Below are 18738 nucleotides of genomic sequence, written 5' to 3' on the forward strand. Positions count from 1 at the left end.
GTTCAAAATGCTTTTGTCTATTTTTTCACAAGGTAGAGTTTGTGACAAATATGTTTTTGAGTAGATGAGATGTGTACGGTGTTATAGAGAGCCTCTGCTTGTTTTTTCACTGTGTGAGTCCACCATGCATTCACAGCCCACAACACCACACCTTAGCTTCCTTCCCTGAAAGCTGCCCTCCTTGACGATCTTTGCCCTCTGCAGATAACTTTTGGCCCAAAGGAAAAATAAAGGGGCAATCATTGCTAAAAATGCCAGTACCAAGTGCATTTGAGAGTTTTTTAAAGAAAAAAAAAATGACCTCTGATACCATTAACAGAATCCCTGGGGCTGTGCAAAAACATAGGCTTTCAAATCTGACAAGTAAGTTTTTTTTCAGTTACTCTAAATGCATACCATCAGACACAGAGAAAAAATTACAGATGTTTCTACATGTTTAGTAAAATTAGCAACCCGTTATTTATTGCAAAAGGAAAATAAGACAAAGTGACTGTATTCCCGTTTATTAGACAGTAAATGTTTCTGTATATGATTAATTTCACATTCCAATGCATACTTACCGAAAGCTGTATTTTTTAATAGTCATTGATTCGTGTTGTATATTCTGTTCTAATGCATATTATAATTCAGTTTAACAATGAGTGGCATAACCCCCAAATAAAGGTGTTTTCTATTTGCCTGTTTTGATGGAGAATGAGGAATTGCCTCAACTTAGGAAAAAAATAAACTAGATTCTATTACTAGATTAAGTGTATTTACCTAGTACATAACTATCTCTTATTCTCACCTCTAAGTAGTGTTGCCCAATTGTCCCTTTCCCTGTGTGGTTCTTCCTCCTTCCTGTCGTTATCCTGTTCCTATGACTGCTCATCTATAACCTTACTTTTCCTGGGCATTGTTGAATTTGGAGGAAGAGGCAGTGAGCCTATAACGGGTATAATTTTTGAGAGTATGGAAATATATTTTAAAATCATTTCTCGTTTGCTTTGTTGTTAATAAAGAATTAGGGGTGGTAGTTGCCACCTTAAAATGATATGGAAAGCTGTGGTTGTGATGAATATGTCAATACAATCCAAGTACAAAAATCTGACTTCTGGGCTCGGCCATAATCTTCGGGTCCCCATGTGAGGCTATTTCACACCATGGTTAGACAATTATTTCCTATCTTAACTGATGCCCAAAGGTAAGCAATTTTTATTTTCATTAAATTGAACACCTGTTACTGGGTTAAATATTCTAACCTACGAATTCCCAAGATAGAATTTGATTCTGTTTAAAAACTGACACTCCTTCATTTTGACTTTTTGCACTGCTCCTGGTGAGTGTTCTTTTAGATGTTAACGTTGCCCCCAGTCTTTCTGGTGATAGGTGACATCTCTTTTTTGAAGCCCATCACCAAGAAGCAAGGAGGAGGAACAGGGCTGGGAAAGTGTCAGTGGTTTTCTGGGAAGAAATGGTGTAAGTTTGTAACTGAAAAAGGGCAAGCGGTGTGGCATGAAATCTGATAATGAGCTCATTTAGTTTCTCGTTTAATGTGATTGTCTTCTTGATCCACAGATCAGGTCTGATAGAGATAAAAACCTTTCACTGAGGTATAGCGTGACTGGGCCGGGAGCTGACCAGCCTCCAACTGGTATCTTCATTATCAACCCCATCTCAGGTCAGCTGTCAGTGACCAAGCCTCTGGATCGAGAGCTGATAGCCCGGTTTCATGTAAGATTTCAACCGGCTGACAATTCTGTGTATTAATACTCTTCTAAATGTGTGTAGAGTTTAATATTTGCCTCTCATAACAATCTCAAAGCTTTGATGCTGAGAGTTTTAACACTAGAAATGATCTTGTAGCCTTTTCAATTTATTGTAATAATTTTATTGTTTATGTAGAATTGATAATGCTCATGGTGAAAAAAAACAGTACCAAAGAAGAAAGCAAAATTGCCTAAAATCTCTTTACATGTGAATGTGGCTAAGATTATGAGAACAAATTTACACGAAGGGGGTCAAAAGTGTTGAGTATAAATTATATAGAGATCACAAAACTTTTAATGACTGCATGGTATTCCATTGAAGGTACAGACTATAATTTTAATAACTGTTTCTTACTAATGGGCATCTGTGCTTGCCTACTTTATCTGTTCCTGCTGGTCTGATTAAATAGAGTCCTAGAAAGTGAATAGCACATTTTTATTTTGTTATTTCTTGGCAGTATCCCTTCTAGAAAGAAATGCCATTTTGATACTCCTACCAGAAATTGAGATTTTCCTTTCCCTCATAACCCTGCCAACACTTGGTTTCATCCATCTGCAGTCTGAGCAGCCTTTCTTAGATATATTATCTAGTTATATTTCTTATGTTAATTTTTATGTTCTTTATTATTCTATTTTATTCATTTTCTTGTTGAGTTATAATAACTTTTTGTATATAGTTATATGTTCCTATTTTTTAATATATGTATATATGAAGCTAGTTTTCCCAATTTAAAAATAATATTGTAGTGAGTATTTTAAAACTCAAGAATTACCTAGTATTAAAATATAAATTCCAGGAGGCATTTTCTTTCCTTTGTTTCTAGCCATGCTTGCACATTTTCCTCAAACAAGATTTCACCAATTTTTTTGATGAGTTTAATATAGAAACCTCAATTGATCTTTATTACTTCTCCAATTTCTACTTGAATAACTAAAACTTTTAATGAAAGTATCATTTTCTTTTAGAAAAGAATATATACACATTGTAAAAACTTTTCAATAATAGAAAAAGAAAACTTTTCAAATAATGCAGTATTAATTAGAAAGTAAGAATGATTTGTAGTCCCAGGACATAAAACTAACCTTTTTCTGTTTTTTAAACATTTTGGTGATGTACTGTAAGATGTCTCTCTATGCATAGATTCATAAATATATTCTTTTGAAATTGGGATCTTTCTCTGAAACCAGCTTTTTTCACTTAGTAATCATAAGATTTAGCATCTTTCCATGTCACTAAATCATTATTTATTTATGCCATCATGTTTGATTGCTCCAAATTATTCTGTTGAATGAATGTAACATAATCTTAACGAATTATTTATTGGTAGATATTTGGGTAATTTAGTTTTTTATTTTGTTTTGCATCTATAAATAATCTGGCGATGAAAATCTCTCTGTACATTTTCTCGTTATATCCATGGAGTAAATTCCTGAAACTAGAATTATTTTGATAAATACAGTGAAATTGCTCTCTAGAATGGTTGCATGGTATTGCACTACCTGCCCACTATGTAAGAGACATACTTACTCCACACCATTATCAATCCCAGGCATTATTTATTTATTGCCAGTATTACTTGTAAAAAATTTATCTTGATGTTTTAAGTTGTGTAAGTTGAATATCCAAAGTGAATTCCCTATTCCAGTCTTATGCTGAATTTTCTTTTGAATTGTTTCTTTCTCTTACTCTTATTAAGAACCGTTTATCTAGTAACATGCTTGATTTGCTACATATTTTCTCCTTCTGTTGTTTATTTTTAAACTTTGTCAGTAACTTTTACCCCACTATAACCTATAGTTTTTGCATTGTAAAATTTGATTTTTTAAAAATTTTTAAAAAATTTCATCATGTGTTCTGGTCTTAGAGATGGTTATAAAAGCGTTCCCTACTCCAAGATGCTTGCCTCCCCAATTTTATCTCTTGTATTTATTTTTTCTGCATCTAAATTTTTAAGCTCTGTAGAGTTTCTTTTAGTAAAAGGAGAGAGGGATAAAGATCCACTTTGTTTTTCCTTTATGGCCCCCAGTTGTCCCACATGTTGAATTAGTATTCCCGTTGATTTATCATCTCTACCATCATTCAAAACTTTTTTATTCCATGTAAGCACGTGTTTGTTTTTAGATTCTTATTTTGCCTATTCATATATTTGTTGAAGTTTTGCACCTATGCAAACTTTAAGAATTATTGAAGTTTTGGAAATTATTGAAATATTGATATGTGGCAGAGCAACACCTACCTAGATCTAGCAGATAAATAAGCATATGAGAAATTTAAAATGTTTCAGTTCTGCATATTACTCAACACTCCCTCTTCCCAAAGGCCTTAATGGTTTTATCTACCAATGCTTTTAAAATCCTTGTAGAAAATGTAATTCTGATGCTTTTCATATTGTTCTAAAAACATAAAGAAGTAAAATTTTCAAACTTCTCACAAAGACATCACATTAATAGGGAAACTTGATAAAGATAGCACACAGTAGATCAGCCTCTAATGAGACTAGTCTCTAATTTATAAGTGTAAATAATATCAACACAGAAAGTTCTCAATATCTCTACCTATATGAATTCTCACTATCTGAACTCGTGTAGTTAAAACTCAGGAAGTAAATATTTTCCGGTCAGTTTTTGTGTGAATTCTTGCTCTCCAGATTCTCATTACTTGCACATAAAAGAATGATACCCCTCAAAAACTAAAATTATAGAATTGTGAGAATGTTTCAGTATTAATAATCTATTAATGTAATATAATATATTAAGTCAAGAGAAAAAAACGATTATTTCCATAGGTGGTTAAAAATGAAATAATAAAATTTACTATATTTCGTGTGTTAAATAACCTCTGAATTTATAAAAAAGGGATATATTGATGCTTCTTTAACTTGATAAAGCATATCCAACAGAAACCAACAGCCAGCATCATACTTAACAGGAAAACCATAGAAGCATTGCTGTTGAAAAGAAACAATTCAATGGAATGCTACACAGCCATTGAAAAGAGTGAAAAGGGTCTTATGTGTTGGATGAAAAGATTTTGAAGATTCTCTGACAAGAATAGCTAAGTGATTATACTTGTTTAGAAAGAAAAGAAAAGATAAAATTTCTAGAAAAACACCTATAAAACTGAGAATTCAGGCCTGGGAGAGGGACATATACTGATGTACTTAGAACATTTATGAGCGTATATTTTTTATATAGTTATATTTATATACCTATATATTTATATATAATATATTTATATATTTTTATATACATAATTATATATAGTTATATTTATGTATTATATATACATTTATAAGTGTATATCCTTTTATATTTATATATTTATACTTATATATTTATATATATTTATAGATCCTTTTAACATTTATGAGCACTTTTTACAATTAAAAAAAAAAACCTAGTATCAAAATTCCTACGCACACCTTATTCTTTCTAGATTCTCTTCTGTTCTCTCGATTTCTGTGACTACTCTGTGCCAGTGCCACTTTTTTAATTAGCCTGACTCATATGTACTGATTTAGTGAAAGGCATTTGGGAGCTGGACAGAACTGGCTTTGGATGTGGGCTCTATCAGTAGACGGAGCTAAGGCACTTAGCCTTTCTTAAGGTCGATTCCTCACCTTCAAATGCAGATCATTTCTCCCTCACTCTTTAGTATATGGATTAAATGAGTTAAAATCCATAAAGCTCTGAGCGCGATGCCTAACAGATAGTAAGTAGTGGCTTTTTGCTAGTTTTTTTCTACCCTAATTACATGGAATTTGGCTCACTTATGTTTTGATGGGAAGAATAGCTTTTATTTTTCAGTATCTCAGTCCATCCTTGCTATTTTGGTAGCATGGTGATTGCATATTTTCCTTTCTCGCTCAAGACGTAAATCTGGTACTACATAGTTTTGTTTTCCGATTACTTGCAGTTGAGGGCACATGCAGTGGATATTAATGGAAATCAAGTGGAGAACCCCATTGACATTGTCATCAATGTCATTGATATGAATGATAACAGACCGGAGTTCTTACACCAGGTTTGGAATGGGACAGTTCCTGAGGGATCAAAGCCTGGTAAGTTTGAAGATAATAATTTGGAAATGACTTCAGGAAAAGCGGTATTATCCTGAGCTGTTATATAAGAAGAGGAGAAATCGTATGAGCTTTTTGATGTCATTTTCTTTCATTCCTAATGCTTTTAGGGAAAAAGCAAAGTAACTTAGGGAAAAACTGATTGAAGAGAGAAAACAACCATATCACTCTACTGCCCACAATAACTTTTCCCACCCCTGCAAAAATATACACTTCAGTCTCTGATTCTATACTATAGAATCTATAGGATCCTTTCATTCTGCTGTGGTTGATGTAGTCAGTGCAGCTAGAAAGTGAGCTCCTGAGGACCAGGGACTTTCTGTTCATAAAGTACAGATTTTATCGTATTAGTTGTAGCAGCAACTAAAACTCAACTGGAGAGTCTTAAAATGCTTGTTGTTCCCGGGACCAGGCAGTGAGTGAGGGAAAAGCTGGGAAGGGCCGTGGTGCCAGCTGTGATGATGCCCTCTCTTGCAACACTGGATCTTTATGTTCAAGATGACCCTATTGTCTTCTGCAGCTCTTGCTGTTACACTAGTGTCATGGAAAGTGACCCAGCCTAGAAACAGCAGTTGCCAATAGCCTCTCACCATTGTGAAGGGATGTTTGACTAAGATTTTAGATTCTTGTCCTGAAGCACTGTAGACTGCAGTCAGAGGAGAATAGCAAGGCTAGAAAGGCTTATTGAGTTTGAAAAACTAGTGGAGAAGAAAATCAGTTGGTATAGACGTGATAAAAGGAAGTGTTTCACCAACCTTCCTGAGATGATTTGGTGGTTAGAGAGATTTAATTAGCTATCTTATATTTTTTTATATTTAAAAAAGCTTCAACATTTCAAATTGTGCTACATATTTTTTGTCATCTATACCAGTTTATATACCTCCCTTATGCATAAGCCAATTGATAAATATTACCAGCTGTGCCTTAAACGGATAGTTTTCTTGGTCCAGATACACTTGGCGGTATCCTCAGAAAGAAGTGAGATGAGGGTAGGGGCCGGCTGGAGTGGGAGGACAGGCCTGTGCAGGAAGTTCAACCATCTGTGGCTCCTTCTGAGTCGCATTTTCAGAGTAGCTTTCTTTGGTATTTTAAAATACTGTGAAAATCAAAATCAAAATACTGTAAAATCAAAGTATGTTAAACATATCCTTACAAAACACGAGTCTTATGCACATATTCTAAACATAAATGAACAGGCTTTTTTTGCCTGGGGAAGTTTTTTGGTTTTTTAAAATTATTTATTTTCTTTTTCCCTCTGTTAGTTCTAACTTTGTTAAAAGTACTGCTTTACCAAAAAAAGTCAAAAATAAACCATTAAACATATATTTACTATGCATTTGACCATGCGTTTCCATAAAGCCTCTCATGAATAAAAGACTCTCAATGATCATGAGAAGTAGACATTTCATGAATGCATTTCCTGTGGTCATTCTGTATGGTTGAAAACATCCTTCTAGACAAGGTTTGATAATGTTATGAATCTTGAGTTAAACTGCCTTCTAGTCAATATTTCGGTTCAAGATTCTGAAACCTGCGTTTTGTTTTAACTGGTCATTCATTCATTTGTCCATTCATTCATACAACAACTGTTAGAGAGCACGTGCTGTGGGCCAGGCACTGTTCCAGCACTGTGGGTACAGCAATGACCAGCTAGTTCCTGCCCTCTCGGAGCCTAAATTCTAATAGGGGAGGAAAATAAAAGGCAAGCAAGCCAGTAAATATGCAATAAAGCTCGGAAAAACTTAAAGATAGAGGAATGGCACATAATCAAAGAGTGTCTTCTTTAGAGGGACAAGCTCTGAAAAGAGATTTGAATAATGTGGCCAAACCTCAGTTAATTCGGGGGCAAAAATGTACCATGTAGAGGGGACAACAGCTGTAAAGGCTCTAGTAGAACCGAGCTTAGAATACTCACGAAGAAGGTAAGCTGGAGATGGAAGATTTTGTAATCCAGGTCTTATGAATACCCCACAGGAAAACTATCTTATACAGTAACTACTTTTCTTTCTACTCCTAAATTACACAGTTTGTCTAGCTAGTTTGAATTTATTTGATCCTAATGCTTTGTAGATTTCCTTTCCAAAATATCTAATAAGTTGAAGTCCCTGAGATTGTTACAGTGTTCTTGTAATCTCCTGGGAAATAGTGAACCACAATGCCAAACCCCTATTCCATGTACCAAAACAGTAATGCATGGAATCACTCCTTATGACCTGAGTCAATGGAGTGTGCATCATTATGCACACAGCTTACTTTCAGAAAGTGACTTAGGCACTGGAGAGAATCTTGCTCAGCATGTCATTTTAGGCGTTATCGCATAATGGGGAAAAAAAATATGGCAGAGGGAAGGAATCAGTAGCCATAAAATATGTTTCTAATGGCATCTGTATTATTATTTGCATCTTATATAAGTGAAGGTCTGAAGTGATCCTTTCTTTGAATCATATAGTTAATTTGTCTTCTAAGTTATGGAAAAATTGAGTCTTTATAAATGTATAAATTTTTTATCATTTTCTTTTTCAAGTATCTAAACCATGTTTTATATTTTTTAAAGTGAGTACTGCTCTTGAATCAAATCTAAGTGACTAAATGCATGTTTTGAAAGTTAAGCAAGATTGATGGAAAAGGTACCTTCTATTTAGGGGACCCTGAAGTGAAGGGTGACCATTCATTTTCCGTGTGTACTGTGTCTAGGAACATATGTGATGACGGTCACTGCCATTGATGCTGATGATCCAAATGCCCTAAATGGGATGTTGAGGTACAGAATCCTGTCCCAGGCTCCAAGCACCCCTTCGCCCAACATGTTTACAATCAACAATGAGACTGGTGATATTATCACAGTGGCAGCTGGACTTGATAGAGAGGTAAGCCAAGCCAATACTGTATTTTAATTTGTTTGTAATCTTAAAGGTACACAGCATCACATGAAATTTATTTAGGGGTAAATATATGTCCATAATATTATTCGAATATTAATTTTCATTAAGAAATCTGTTGTGCTGTTTTCTATGGAATTTCAAATTGGTTAAATGATATATGTATACTGGATAAACCATCGCTAGTCTGTGTAATATTTAGTGTGATACTTGACTAAGTTAATTAGATACTATCTAATTTTTTAAATTCTTGGCATTTTCTCAGCTTTCCCTTATATTCAAAGGTTTATGTGAGGAATTAAGTTAAAAATCACGCCCAAACAATATTTGCATAGATTTAGGATAATTTTTAACATTCATATTTTTATGAGACTACAAATAACAGGTGTGGTTAAGTTTTTTGCAGCCCTGTGGATAGCCTGATTTAGTACAAAGGATTTTATCTCCTTTATTAAAAATTGCCCCTTAACTCTAAGATTAGCTTATTTAACAGATTTGAACACTAGGAACTGCATTAATTCTACTGACAAGCCTTTAAAGTTATGAATGCAGAGAAACACACTTCAGGTGTAATATTTGTTGAAAAGACATAAAATGTTGATGTTATTGAAATATTATGTGGTATTAAAGTGTAAGAGGGAATGGATATTTCAGTTAATTCCAGATGTGTCATCTTCCTTTGACAGACCTCAGCCCACCGTGTGCACCTACACACATCTGTGTTTTGTTCATGTGATTTCTTCTACCAGGAGTGCCTTACACTTTTTTCTCGATCTTGAACCTCCAAGTTCTTCATGTTCCATTTCAAGCCCTGCTTTTATTCTTTCCTGAAAACGCCAGCCTTAATGAATTTTTTACACCCTTTTCCTATTCTGTTCTTACCATTTTCTTAGAGATTCTCAAGGTCATTATTGACCATCCGTTAACATCGTGTGAGTGAATTATCAAAGTGCCAACTCATAGAGATTCGTGCATTGTAGATTTCTGGCTGCTCCAGCTTTTATATTAATGGAACCTCAGATTATGTGTGTCAAAAGGAAGCATCATACCTACCATAATAAATATTATTGATAAGGACTTTAGGAGTTGGTTTTTATGATGCTTTATTTGCCTTAGTAGCATTCGCTTGGATTGGATCGAAGAAAACATTACTAGTGCAATTAATTATATACACAAGATAGTGCTGAGAAGCACTTTGATGAAGTAATATGAGCCAATCAAGATTGCTTTATTCACAACTGAGCTGAGAGCCTTACTTCGGAGTTAGATGTATGCCTATTACGTTAGACCTATTAACTTCCAGTATCAACGGTTCTTTTTCTAGGAATGTTTTGCTTCAGAGACTGTTGAAGTTTAGTTTTTACAATAGGACTTGTAGTTCAGTGATATCTGGAACATGTGTGTCTTTTCACCTCTTCCATTACTCTATGAAATACTATTCTTAAATGCTAATAAACCTATCACAAATGCCTTATTTTATATGAGAATATGGGATATTTTTTAATATTCTCTCTTGAATGCCACATTGCTCACACACTAAGGTATAGCTCATCTCCCAATCCTAATATTTCTCTTTCATTCACAATCTCATTGTGAGATACAGACACAGGGCTTTATCTTGTTTTCATATAGTAATATTCCTATCACATTTAGCCTGGCTGTTTTATGACAAGAAAGAGATGCAGAGAATTAAAGATAGTTTTTCTAAAGCGGACCAACCATATTTTAAAATCAAAGAGACTGTATTTAGTTCAGAGGCTGAAAGTCTGAAGTCAGACCATAATCATGGTTAAGTATATCTTGCAGTGGACAGAAGCAGCTATGCACTACCCCCTGATGAAATGAATGTGGAAATGGATTTGAAACCATAGAATCCTGGGTGAGACAGAATATGAGAAATAGCTTCTTGACAGTGAAATTATTAAACACAACAATGAGTTACCAGGGAAAATTATGGAAAACCTTCCTTTTCTGAAAGTCATTTAATACAGAAAAAATGTATCTATCTCGGATGGTTTATGGTAATTCTGCCTGAGGCTGGGGATAAATTACTCTGACTTCTTCAGGCCTCGTGCAGGCTTGAGATTCTCTTATTTCTATTAGAATTCATAGTTTTCTTTCTGTCAAAAGTAATTTCAGTTGTCGTTCTCCTAGAATATATGACGCCTTTAACTGATTGAACTCCTAATCATTGAAATGCTTACTGAGATTCAGCTTTTTATTTTCCTTTAATCTCCAAATTTAAGAATATCAGTTCTATAGGTTTTCCAGACCTAAAGCTGTACTCACCACACATCCCAGTCTTCAGTTTTTTATCTCTGCCTGATTCTTGTTACATTACTTAGTGGTATTTATTCCTGGCATTTTCTTCTTTTCTCCACTCAATCTTTATGTCTGTCTCCTGCTGTCTTCGGTCCAGACAACCACTGACTTGCACTCTGCTTCACTAGGTTTGAATTCTGACTCTGCCTGTTATGGGCTATCTGACCTTCATTGTATTAACCTGAAACCCCAGCTCCCACGTCTGTAAATGGGGATAATAAAATTACCAACCTCATGGGTGGTTGTAAGGAGTGTGTAACACAAGGCAGAAAGTACTCAGCACTGCGCCTAACAAATATTAGCTATTGTTTTTCCCATTGCCATCATGAATCCAGACTCAGCATCTACTGGGTGAGCATTATCACTTTTCTTCCTCATCATAATTTTTCTCATGCCCAAGAAAGAATTATACTTTCTGTTTTCCAAACCTAATAATCCCTTTACTTGTGTCCTCAACTCTGTGTTCTATCCTTGAAGGAGTGTTCTATTTTCTGTTGTCTCAGTCTTCCCTTTTCTACAGGCTCCTTCTTACAAACCCCAAAGCTTCCTTCATAATCTGCAAACATGCTGAGTGTCCCCTATGGTAAAATGGCTCTCCGCGACCCATGGGATGAAGTCAGAGCTCTTAACGTGGAATTCTAGACCTTCTAGGACCTTGATGCCAAAGCTTTCTTTAGCCTTCATTCCCAGAATTCCTTGCCTCCTGCTTATGAGCAAATGTTGCCCAACCATTCATACAACTGCATGCAGTTCCTTGTTCAAATCTGAGATTTTATATTCTTCTGTTACTCTCATTCCCTCTGCTGGAAGATTCCTTTCCCATCTCTCTACTGCAAGCTAATCCTTACTCTCTGACAGCCAGTCCTCCCCCCTCCCCTTGCGCCCACAGTAGTCTGTGCATCCTCTAGATACACAAAGACAGTGTTACGTAGATGTTGCATCTGCGTTCTTGCTCCCAATACTCAGTGAAGCCGATGTGTTCTTCCTCTTTTCACCCTGAACAGGAACCCTGAAGAAGTGTTCAAGTTATGAGATTTTCTCTTTTTTTCAACACTACACTTGTCGAAAGGGAAGCCTCTCCTAACTGCTCAACTCCCACTCCTTCCTCTTCTCCCTGAAACCTGGCTTTCCGCCTGCTTCCCCCCATTCAAGACGCACACATGCACATACTCTGACTTTCTTGGAAGGCATTAATAGAGTGAGCAATTAATGTTGCATATTCTGGGCTCAGAGACGCCTGGCTTCAGATCTTGTCTCTGCCATAAGGCTGGCTGTCAATGGAAAAGCTTCCTTGCCTCCCCAAGCCTTGGTTTCCTCATCTGTAAAATGGGGATTAAAAGAAATCCACCTGCCTTATAGGATTATTCTGAGGACTAAATGAGATAATGTATCGTGCTTAGCACTATGCCTGGCACATACTTAATGCTCAATTTCAATGCATGTTAATTGTTGTTTTTTATTATCAAGCCCCTTAGAACACTGTCAGCTTACAATAAGCTTTCAGAAAAATTTTAGACTACAAACTTACAATTTAGGTAGTACTGTCAGCCCCATTTCACAGAGGAGGGAACTGGGACTTAGCATTTAAGAATTTGAACAGACACACAAACCTATCCTTCCCTTCTAAGTTCTCATGACATTATTACTTAATCGTCCATCCCCTAATCCAATGCATCCAAAAGCAAACCTGTCGTCCCCCTAAATTCCTGATGAATTTCCTATTTCACGTGACCAGTGCCACCTTCTCCTAGGATCCTGGTCTCCTTGCCTTTGCCATGCACTGCTCTCAGTCCATCCCTGATCTGTTTAGTCATCAAGTTCCTCTCAGTTTATCCTCAAATGCCTCTTGCTTTCATTCCTCCCTCCAGGATTTGAGCACTGGTTCAGATGCCCCATTAAAGATTCCTTGCACCCATCACTTCTTCCTACTCTTACTACAGTCACATGTCCATTTGGTTCCATGATCCATTAACATCCACCTCCATCACTTAATGACAGCAAGGCCACCTCAGGTTTTGTTCATTATTTTAATCCAAGTGACTACTACGTTGTCTGGCATCTAGTAGACATTCATTAAGTGTTTGACAAATGAATGACTGAATGTCCTCCCTTCTTCATTCACATCCATCCCTCTAGTTCAGTGTTTCAAAAGTGTTGTACAGAGGTAGAATGATTTTAGCTGATACCCATAGGGAAGCTTCTAGAGAAAACCAAAGACCACAAGTCTTTTAGATGCTATTCCATCAAGTAGAGACTGCCAGAGTACAAGGATGGATATTGTGTTTATGTTTACAGTTATATTTATGGCAAGTGATGTTAATTTTCCACTTATGGTACTTTTACAATAAATTAGGTTTTTTAAAAGGGAGTTAATGTCAAGATAAATAGTAAGTGACTCATGGTATAGAAATATGAGGATATGGCAGAATCGGGAAGATGGTATATGAATCACTGTAGTTTGGGAAACGGTGAGCTAGTTTTTATCCTCAGTGTATGTTTTAATGAATAAATGATAGCTAGCCATGTAAACAAGAAGATAGTTTTTCCCAGACTGAAATGATTTTTATAGTGTAATACAAGACCCAAGGTTTCTCATCCATTCATGCATCCAACCACAACTTCAAAAGCATTTATTGCTTGCTTGCTCTGTTTCAGGCAGGATGCCTCATACCAGTGACACACAAACATTGACAACGCAAGGGCCCTGGGGAGGGGTATGTGTTTGCGTGTACCCTAGTTGGCGGTGGGGGTAAAAATCACCCTGGTTGAGAACCACTGGTCTAGGCAGAGGATGGCGTAGGGACATGGCAGGCATTTGAAGATAAATACAAAAAGCTCAAGGTATGGGATAAGTGAATGGAAGGTGAGAGAGAGGTGGTAAGATAAGCGAGTCACCGAGATGGAAGGATTGAGAGCCAGGAGATGAGTTGAGATTTTCTCCTTTCTAGAACAGGAAGTGAGGAAATGTTTTTAGGCAGAGTCTTCTTGATCAGATATGGGACTATGAGGATGGGAAGGCAAGTCTAACTGTCGGTCATTCACAACCAGATGCCCAGTGGCTAAATTAGGCAAGAAGCTCTAAATAGTTTGGTTGCCTAAAACATAGGCTGTCATGTCTTCTTTACTAAATGTAAGAGCACTTTACCAGCTAGGCATTTGAAAATGGAGATTATATTGTTTACCAGGTTGGTATTTTTTTCTTTGAGGAGACATTGTATTTTAGAAATAACTATGTTCTTTCGTAACTTAAAGATTTTAAGACTAGCTTGAAACAATAGGAAATTTTGAGTATTAGCTTCTGATCTCAGTATCTCAGTTCTATGGAAAATTGTTTATATCATGCTTATACAATCTTACAGATCTTTGTAGAGTAGACATTAACAAAGAGCTGTATCTCTGTATGATATTTGTGTGGGTTTTTTAATCTTTAAAGAACACTCCAATTTTTTTTAAATGTTCATCTGTTTCTGCAAATAGCAACATAACAAAAGTGGCATTTCAAAGTCATAACAAATTTTTATTTTCATGATTTTCCGCTGAGAGGCTGAACTGAGTGCCCTACAAAATTCTCTCCCTAACTATGAGAGCATTAAGCTGAAATGACATTGTCGGATTGGGAGAGGAAATCATTGAGAAATATTTTAGCTTACGTAAGCATTGTGTTGAAGCATTATGGGTTAAGAAAAATGAAAATGGCTCAGTCAGCACTATTACTTTGTTTCATTTTTTTATTCAAAAAAGTGTGCTATTTTCTCTTTTAAGAAGACAAAAAAATCTAAAATAAATAACTGCTGGAGGTTGGCCTTTGGGTGGACAGAGACTTAAAATCGAATGTGTGAGGTTTGGCTTTCCCTCCTCCTCCTTTCTTTTTCCTCGCCCTTCCCACGAACAACTAAATCAAAAGCTACAATTTGTGTCTGTTCTATGCAAGCTCCAGAGATCCCTGAAGAACGGCCATTCATAATGTTGGCTATATTTAGAATCAGCGAAAGCTGCACTTGGCAGTGACAGTTTATTTTTATAGGAAGAAGTGAGTTTTGTTGTTCAGAATGGTTTAACATTTATGAAGATGATTTCTATTTTTCATCTGTGCCAGTTTCCACAGAGATTTCAAATGATTTTAGATACTCATTTTGGTTAGGTTGTCCTAACATAAAATTTGGTCAGCTAGTGCTATAGACTTCTCGAACAATCTCAAGATTTTCTCTTAGGTACATTGCAGCTTAATTTGGCTCTCCTTTGAACAATTCAATCTGGAATTTAAAACCTATGATGCCTATTTGATAATAATCATCTACCTGCAAAGGTATCCATATCCATGATAGATATGTGGACACAATGACTGTTATGCACAAATGCCAATCCGTTGAGTATGTGACTATTAAATACCTTAAGGATATAAACATAAACCCTTTAATTAGACTTTTACTTCATCTAAGAATATATCTCTTATATAGTTGTGAATATTATGTACGAGTGGGAATTGGGGAAAATATTGTTTCAACCCTGTTATAAAAGAATGTGTAATAAGATATAAAAGGAAAGCACATACACTGTGAATTGTATAGGCTTTCTTCTCCCTCTCAAGACTCTTCATTGTCTTTAGTATCCTAAACTGGGTAGAAAGTAACATATGAGCAAGTAAACACAAACCAAATGACTTGAATGCTTGACCACAATGTTGTGAAGTTCAGAATAAAGAGAAAAGTTGAAACCAGATGGAAGTTTCAATTTAGTGGTGAATTTCACACATCTGCAATGCATTCCTTTCCCAGGCAGAGGTGAAAACAGTTAAATCTCTCTAGACAAGGACCAGACCTGTGCTTCACGAGTTAAAGTAAACTCCACTTGGGAAATTTCAAGTAATGTTAATCAGAATGAATGATGCCGTACTCTCCGTGTGTAATAAAGAGCCATTTACCGAACAACTGTTATGTCTTCTTGAGGAATCAGTGTCATTGAAGTTGTTATCTTTATGTCTTTTTAGAAAGTGCAACAGTATACGCTAATAATTCAAGCTACGGACATGGAAGGCAATCCCACATATGGCCTTTCAAACACAGCCACGGCTGTCATCACGGTGACAGATGTCAATGACAATCCTCCAGAGTTTACTGCCATGACAGTAAGTACAGACTGTCACTCCCAGAACTTAAGATCTGTGGTCCATTACGGAGAAGTTTTGTCATGAATAATAAATGTGTTAAATAGGAGTGGAACCTGCTTAACCTAATTGTAGAGTGGCCACTGACTCAGACTTTATCTGTCACTCAAACCAGGGTTTTAAATAAGGCACCAAAGTAATTTGTTTACTCGTAGACTCCAAATCCACCGAGAAAGTTGTGGAACTGTGCTGCCTGGAAGAAATGCCCCAAGAAGACTTTGTGCTGTTATAACAAAATATTTATAAATATTTTCAGCTACATGAATTACGTGACTGATTTATGCTACTTCGTCAGCATATAGTTATTTTCTCTTGAGTAAAATTATTTCCCTCAGACAAGGCCTTTCCTCCGACCCACTGCTAATCACACAGATATTCACAAACGGACAGTAATTTGAATATTAATGAAACTATAACAATTTGGAAAAAAATTTGACTGCTGAAAAACATGGTAGTATTTTTAAAGTCAAACATAAATGCTGTGATTACCTGCATTATGGATCTCCTCATTTAGTGTAGACAATAAAGATTTAATGGGACAGTAAATCTGGTCACTGGGGTCCTCAAGACACGCTGTCCTTCAGTGTTCCACATCACTCCTCTGACCGGGGTCTGTCTTTCTTACAGTTCTACGGTGAAGTCCCTGAAAACAGAATAGATGTCATAGTAGCTAATCTAACTGTGACCGATAAGGATCAGCCACACACGCCGGCCTGGAACGCAGCGTACAGAATCAGCGGTGGGGATCCCACGGGGCGCTTTGCCATTCAGACTGACCCGAACAGCAACGACGGCTTAGTCACCGTGGTGAAAGTAAGTGCATTGTTCTCTCTGATGGCCACTCTGCAGTGACCAGTATATGTCCCCTACCCCCTTAGTCTGTTATTGAATCTTAGCACTTTTTTCTTTCAAACATCTTTAAATCTGGAATTAATATATTTTGGGGAGTCACATTTGCTATTTTTTAGTAAATGTTGAGGCTGAGGCCAACTTAGATGTTCTCAATCTGTCCCTGGAATATGACTGTTTTTAAGTCAGTTTGGACAGTTTTAACAACCTGAAGGCAGGATGACCATCAGTGATGTTTACTGTCAGTGTAGTTGTGCCTTAGTGATATATCACATCCTGAAGTTTTGATCGACTTGCCATGTCGATAGGAATTTGATCACTAATTGATTAAGAAGGATGCCCCAGACCAGTAGTCTCATGTCAACAGGTCACTATTAGAATGTTGGCTCAGGAAACAAACCAGGAAATATCACAAAAGAAAACTGGAATGAGCAGGAAAGAGGGCCTACGCTTTTAAAAGGTTTTGAATGTACATTGCTGTTGTTAAATGCTGTTTTCAAGACTTTAAGAAATTGGTTCTTCTGATCTTTAATCGTCAAAAAATAAAAAACTGAGTGCTGGAAGCAAAGGGGACATTAACTTTGAGTGTAATAAAGACATAACCATAAAGTAACAGCTCTTTAAAGTGAACATCTCTTCCTTTTAGACGCCCAGGGAAGAGATTTCCTTCCTTGCCTTCAGTCCCAACACTCTTGATTTGTAAGTGAATCCAAATGTTGGCCTGATAGAAAGGTGCACTGACGTGTCAGTTGTCAAGAATTTTATGTGTGCATGAGTAGAATGGTGATTTCCCTCATGAGGTGGGGGTTGGGAATTCTCTGAATGAATACAGCGTAATGATCAAGAGCACAGGCCCCAGAGCCCTCAGCGTCTGTGTTCGAATCCCAGCTCTGCTCTTGGTAGTGGTGTGACCATGGCAAGTTGTTTAACCTCTCTAAGCCTCATGCAAAAAGTGTGGATGGTAGCAGGAGCCAAGTCATAGCGTTGCTGTGAGGGATAAATAAGCTTAACGCACTTTAAAGGATTTAGAACTGTGCGTACCACTTAGCATAAATAAATGTTACGTCAGGGATGTTTCATGTGGCTAATGAAATCACTCAAAAGAATTCTTTCTTATTTTCTGGCTTCTTTAGTGTCTTGTTTAAAATAATTGAGAAAGAGAAGTTGAATTGGAGATTTTAGAGGGAGAGAAAAAAAGCTATGTATCTGTGAAGATTTGAGGAGATGTTCTAGGTTGAGAAGCCAGTGCGGTTTGTGCTCATGAGGCGGCTTTCTCATTCGCTTCAGCTCTTCATCATTCTTAGACTACCCATGATGGCATGAGAGCTCTCCAAGCTCTTTTTTCATACTGTTATGGACAGTGATGCTTATCTGCGCCTCCTCTAGGAGGTGAGCAAGGGAAATTCAGAGTCAATGTCCAGTCTGGTCATTGATTCCTGGTAACCTTTCTGTTGATGGTAGGATTCAGCAGAACTTTGGAAGCTGATATTTACATTACGGGTTATTTGTTCATTCCTTTGTCTAGAGTGTTGGTCTTAGATTTGGGATTTATTTAGACTAGTAAAATACCCAAAATTATTTTGGAAAACAGACAGAATTTTGGTTTGCTAAGTAAGGAAAAAACATGCACAAAACTCTTCTACCTATAAACACTATCGTTTTTAAAAAGTGTGTGTGTATATGTGTGCACTTTAAAA

The 18738-nt window shown here is 36.4% G+C and overlaps 1 protein-coding gene across 1 annotated transcript in view; it reads left to right on the forward strand.

Moving 5' to 3' along the window:
- Window positions 1–18738, forward strand: part of CDH2 (cadherin 2) — a 215007-nt gene that overhangs the window by 158754 nt on the left and 37515 nt on the right. The window contains exons 5-9 of the mRNA XM_046670849.1: window positions 1558–1713; window positions 5665–5809; window positions 8522–8694; window positions 16016–16153; window positions 16820–17005. Of these exons, the coding sequence (XP_046526805.1) occupies window positions 1558–1713; window positions 5665–5809; window positions 8522–8694; window positions 16016–16153; window positions 16820–17005 (798 nt within the window). The remainder of the gene's footprint in view (window positions 1–1557; window positions 1714–5664; window positions 5810–8521; window positions 8695–16015; window positions 16154–16819; window positions 17006–18738) is intronic.

This window comes from Equus quagga, chromosome 9 (assembly GCF_021613505.1).
Source record: "Equus quagga isolate Etosha38 chromosome 9, UCLA_HA_Equagga_1.0, whole genome shotgun sequence".
In the NCBI taxonomy this organism is placed as follows: domain Eukaryota; kingdom Metazoa; phylum Chordata; class Mammalia; order Perissodactyla; family Equidae; genus Equus; species Equus quagga.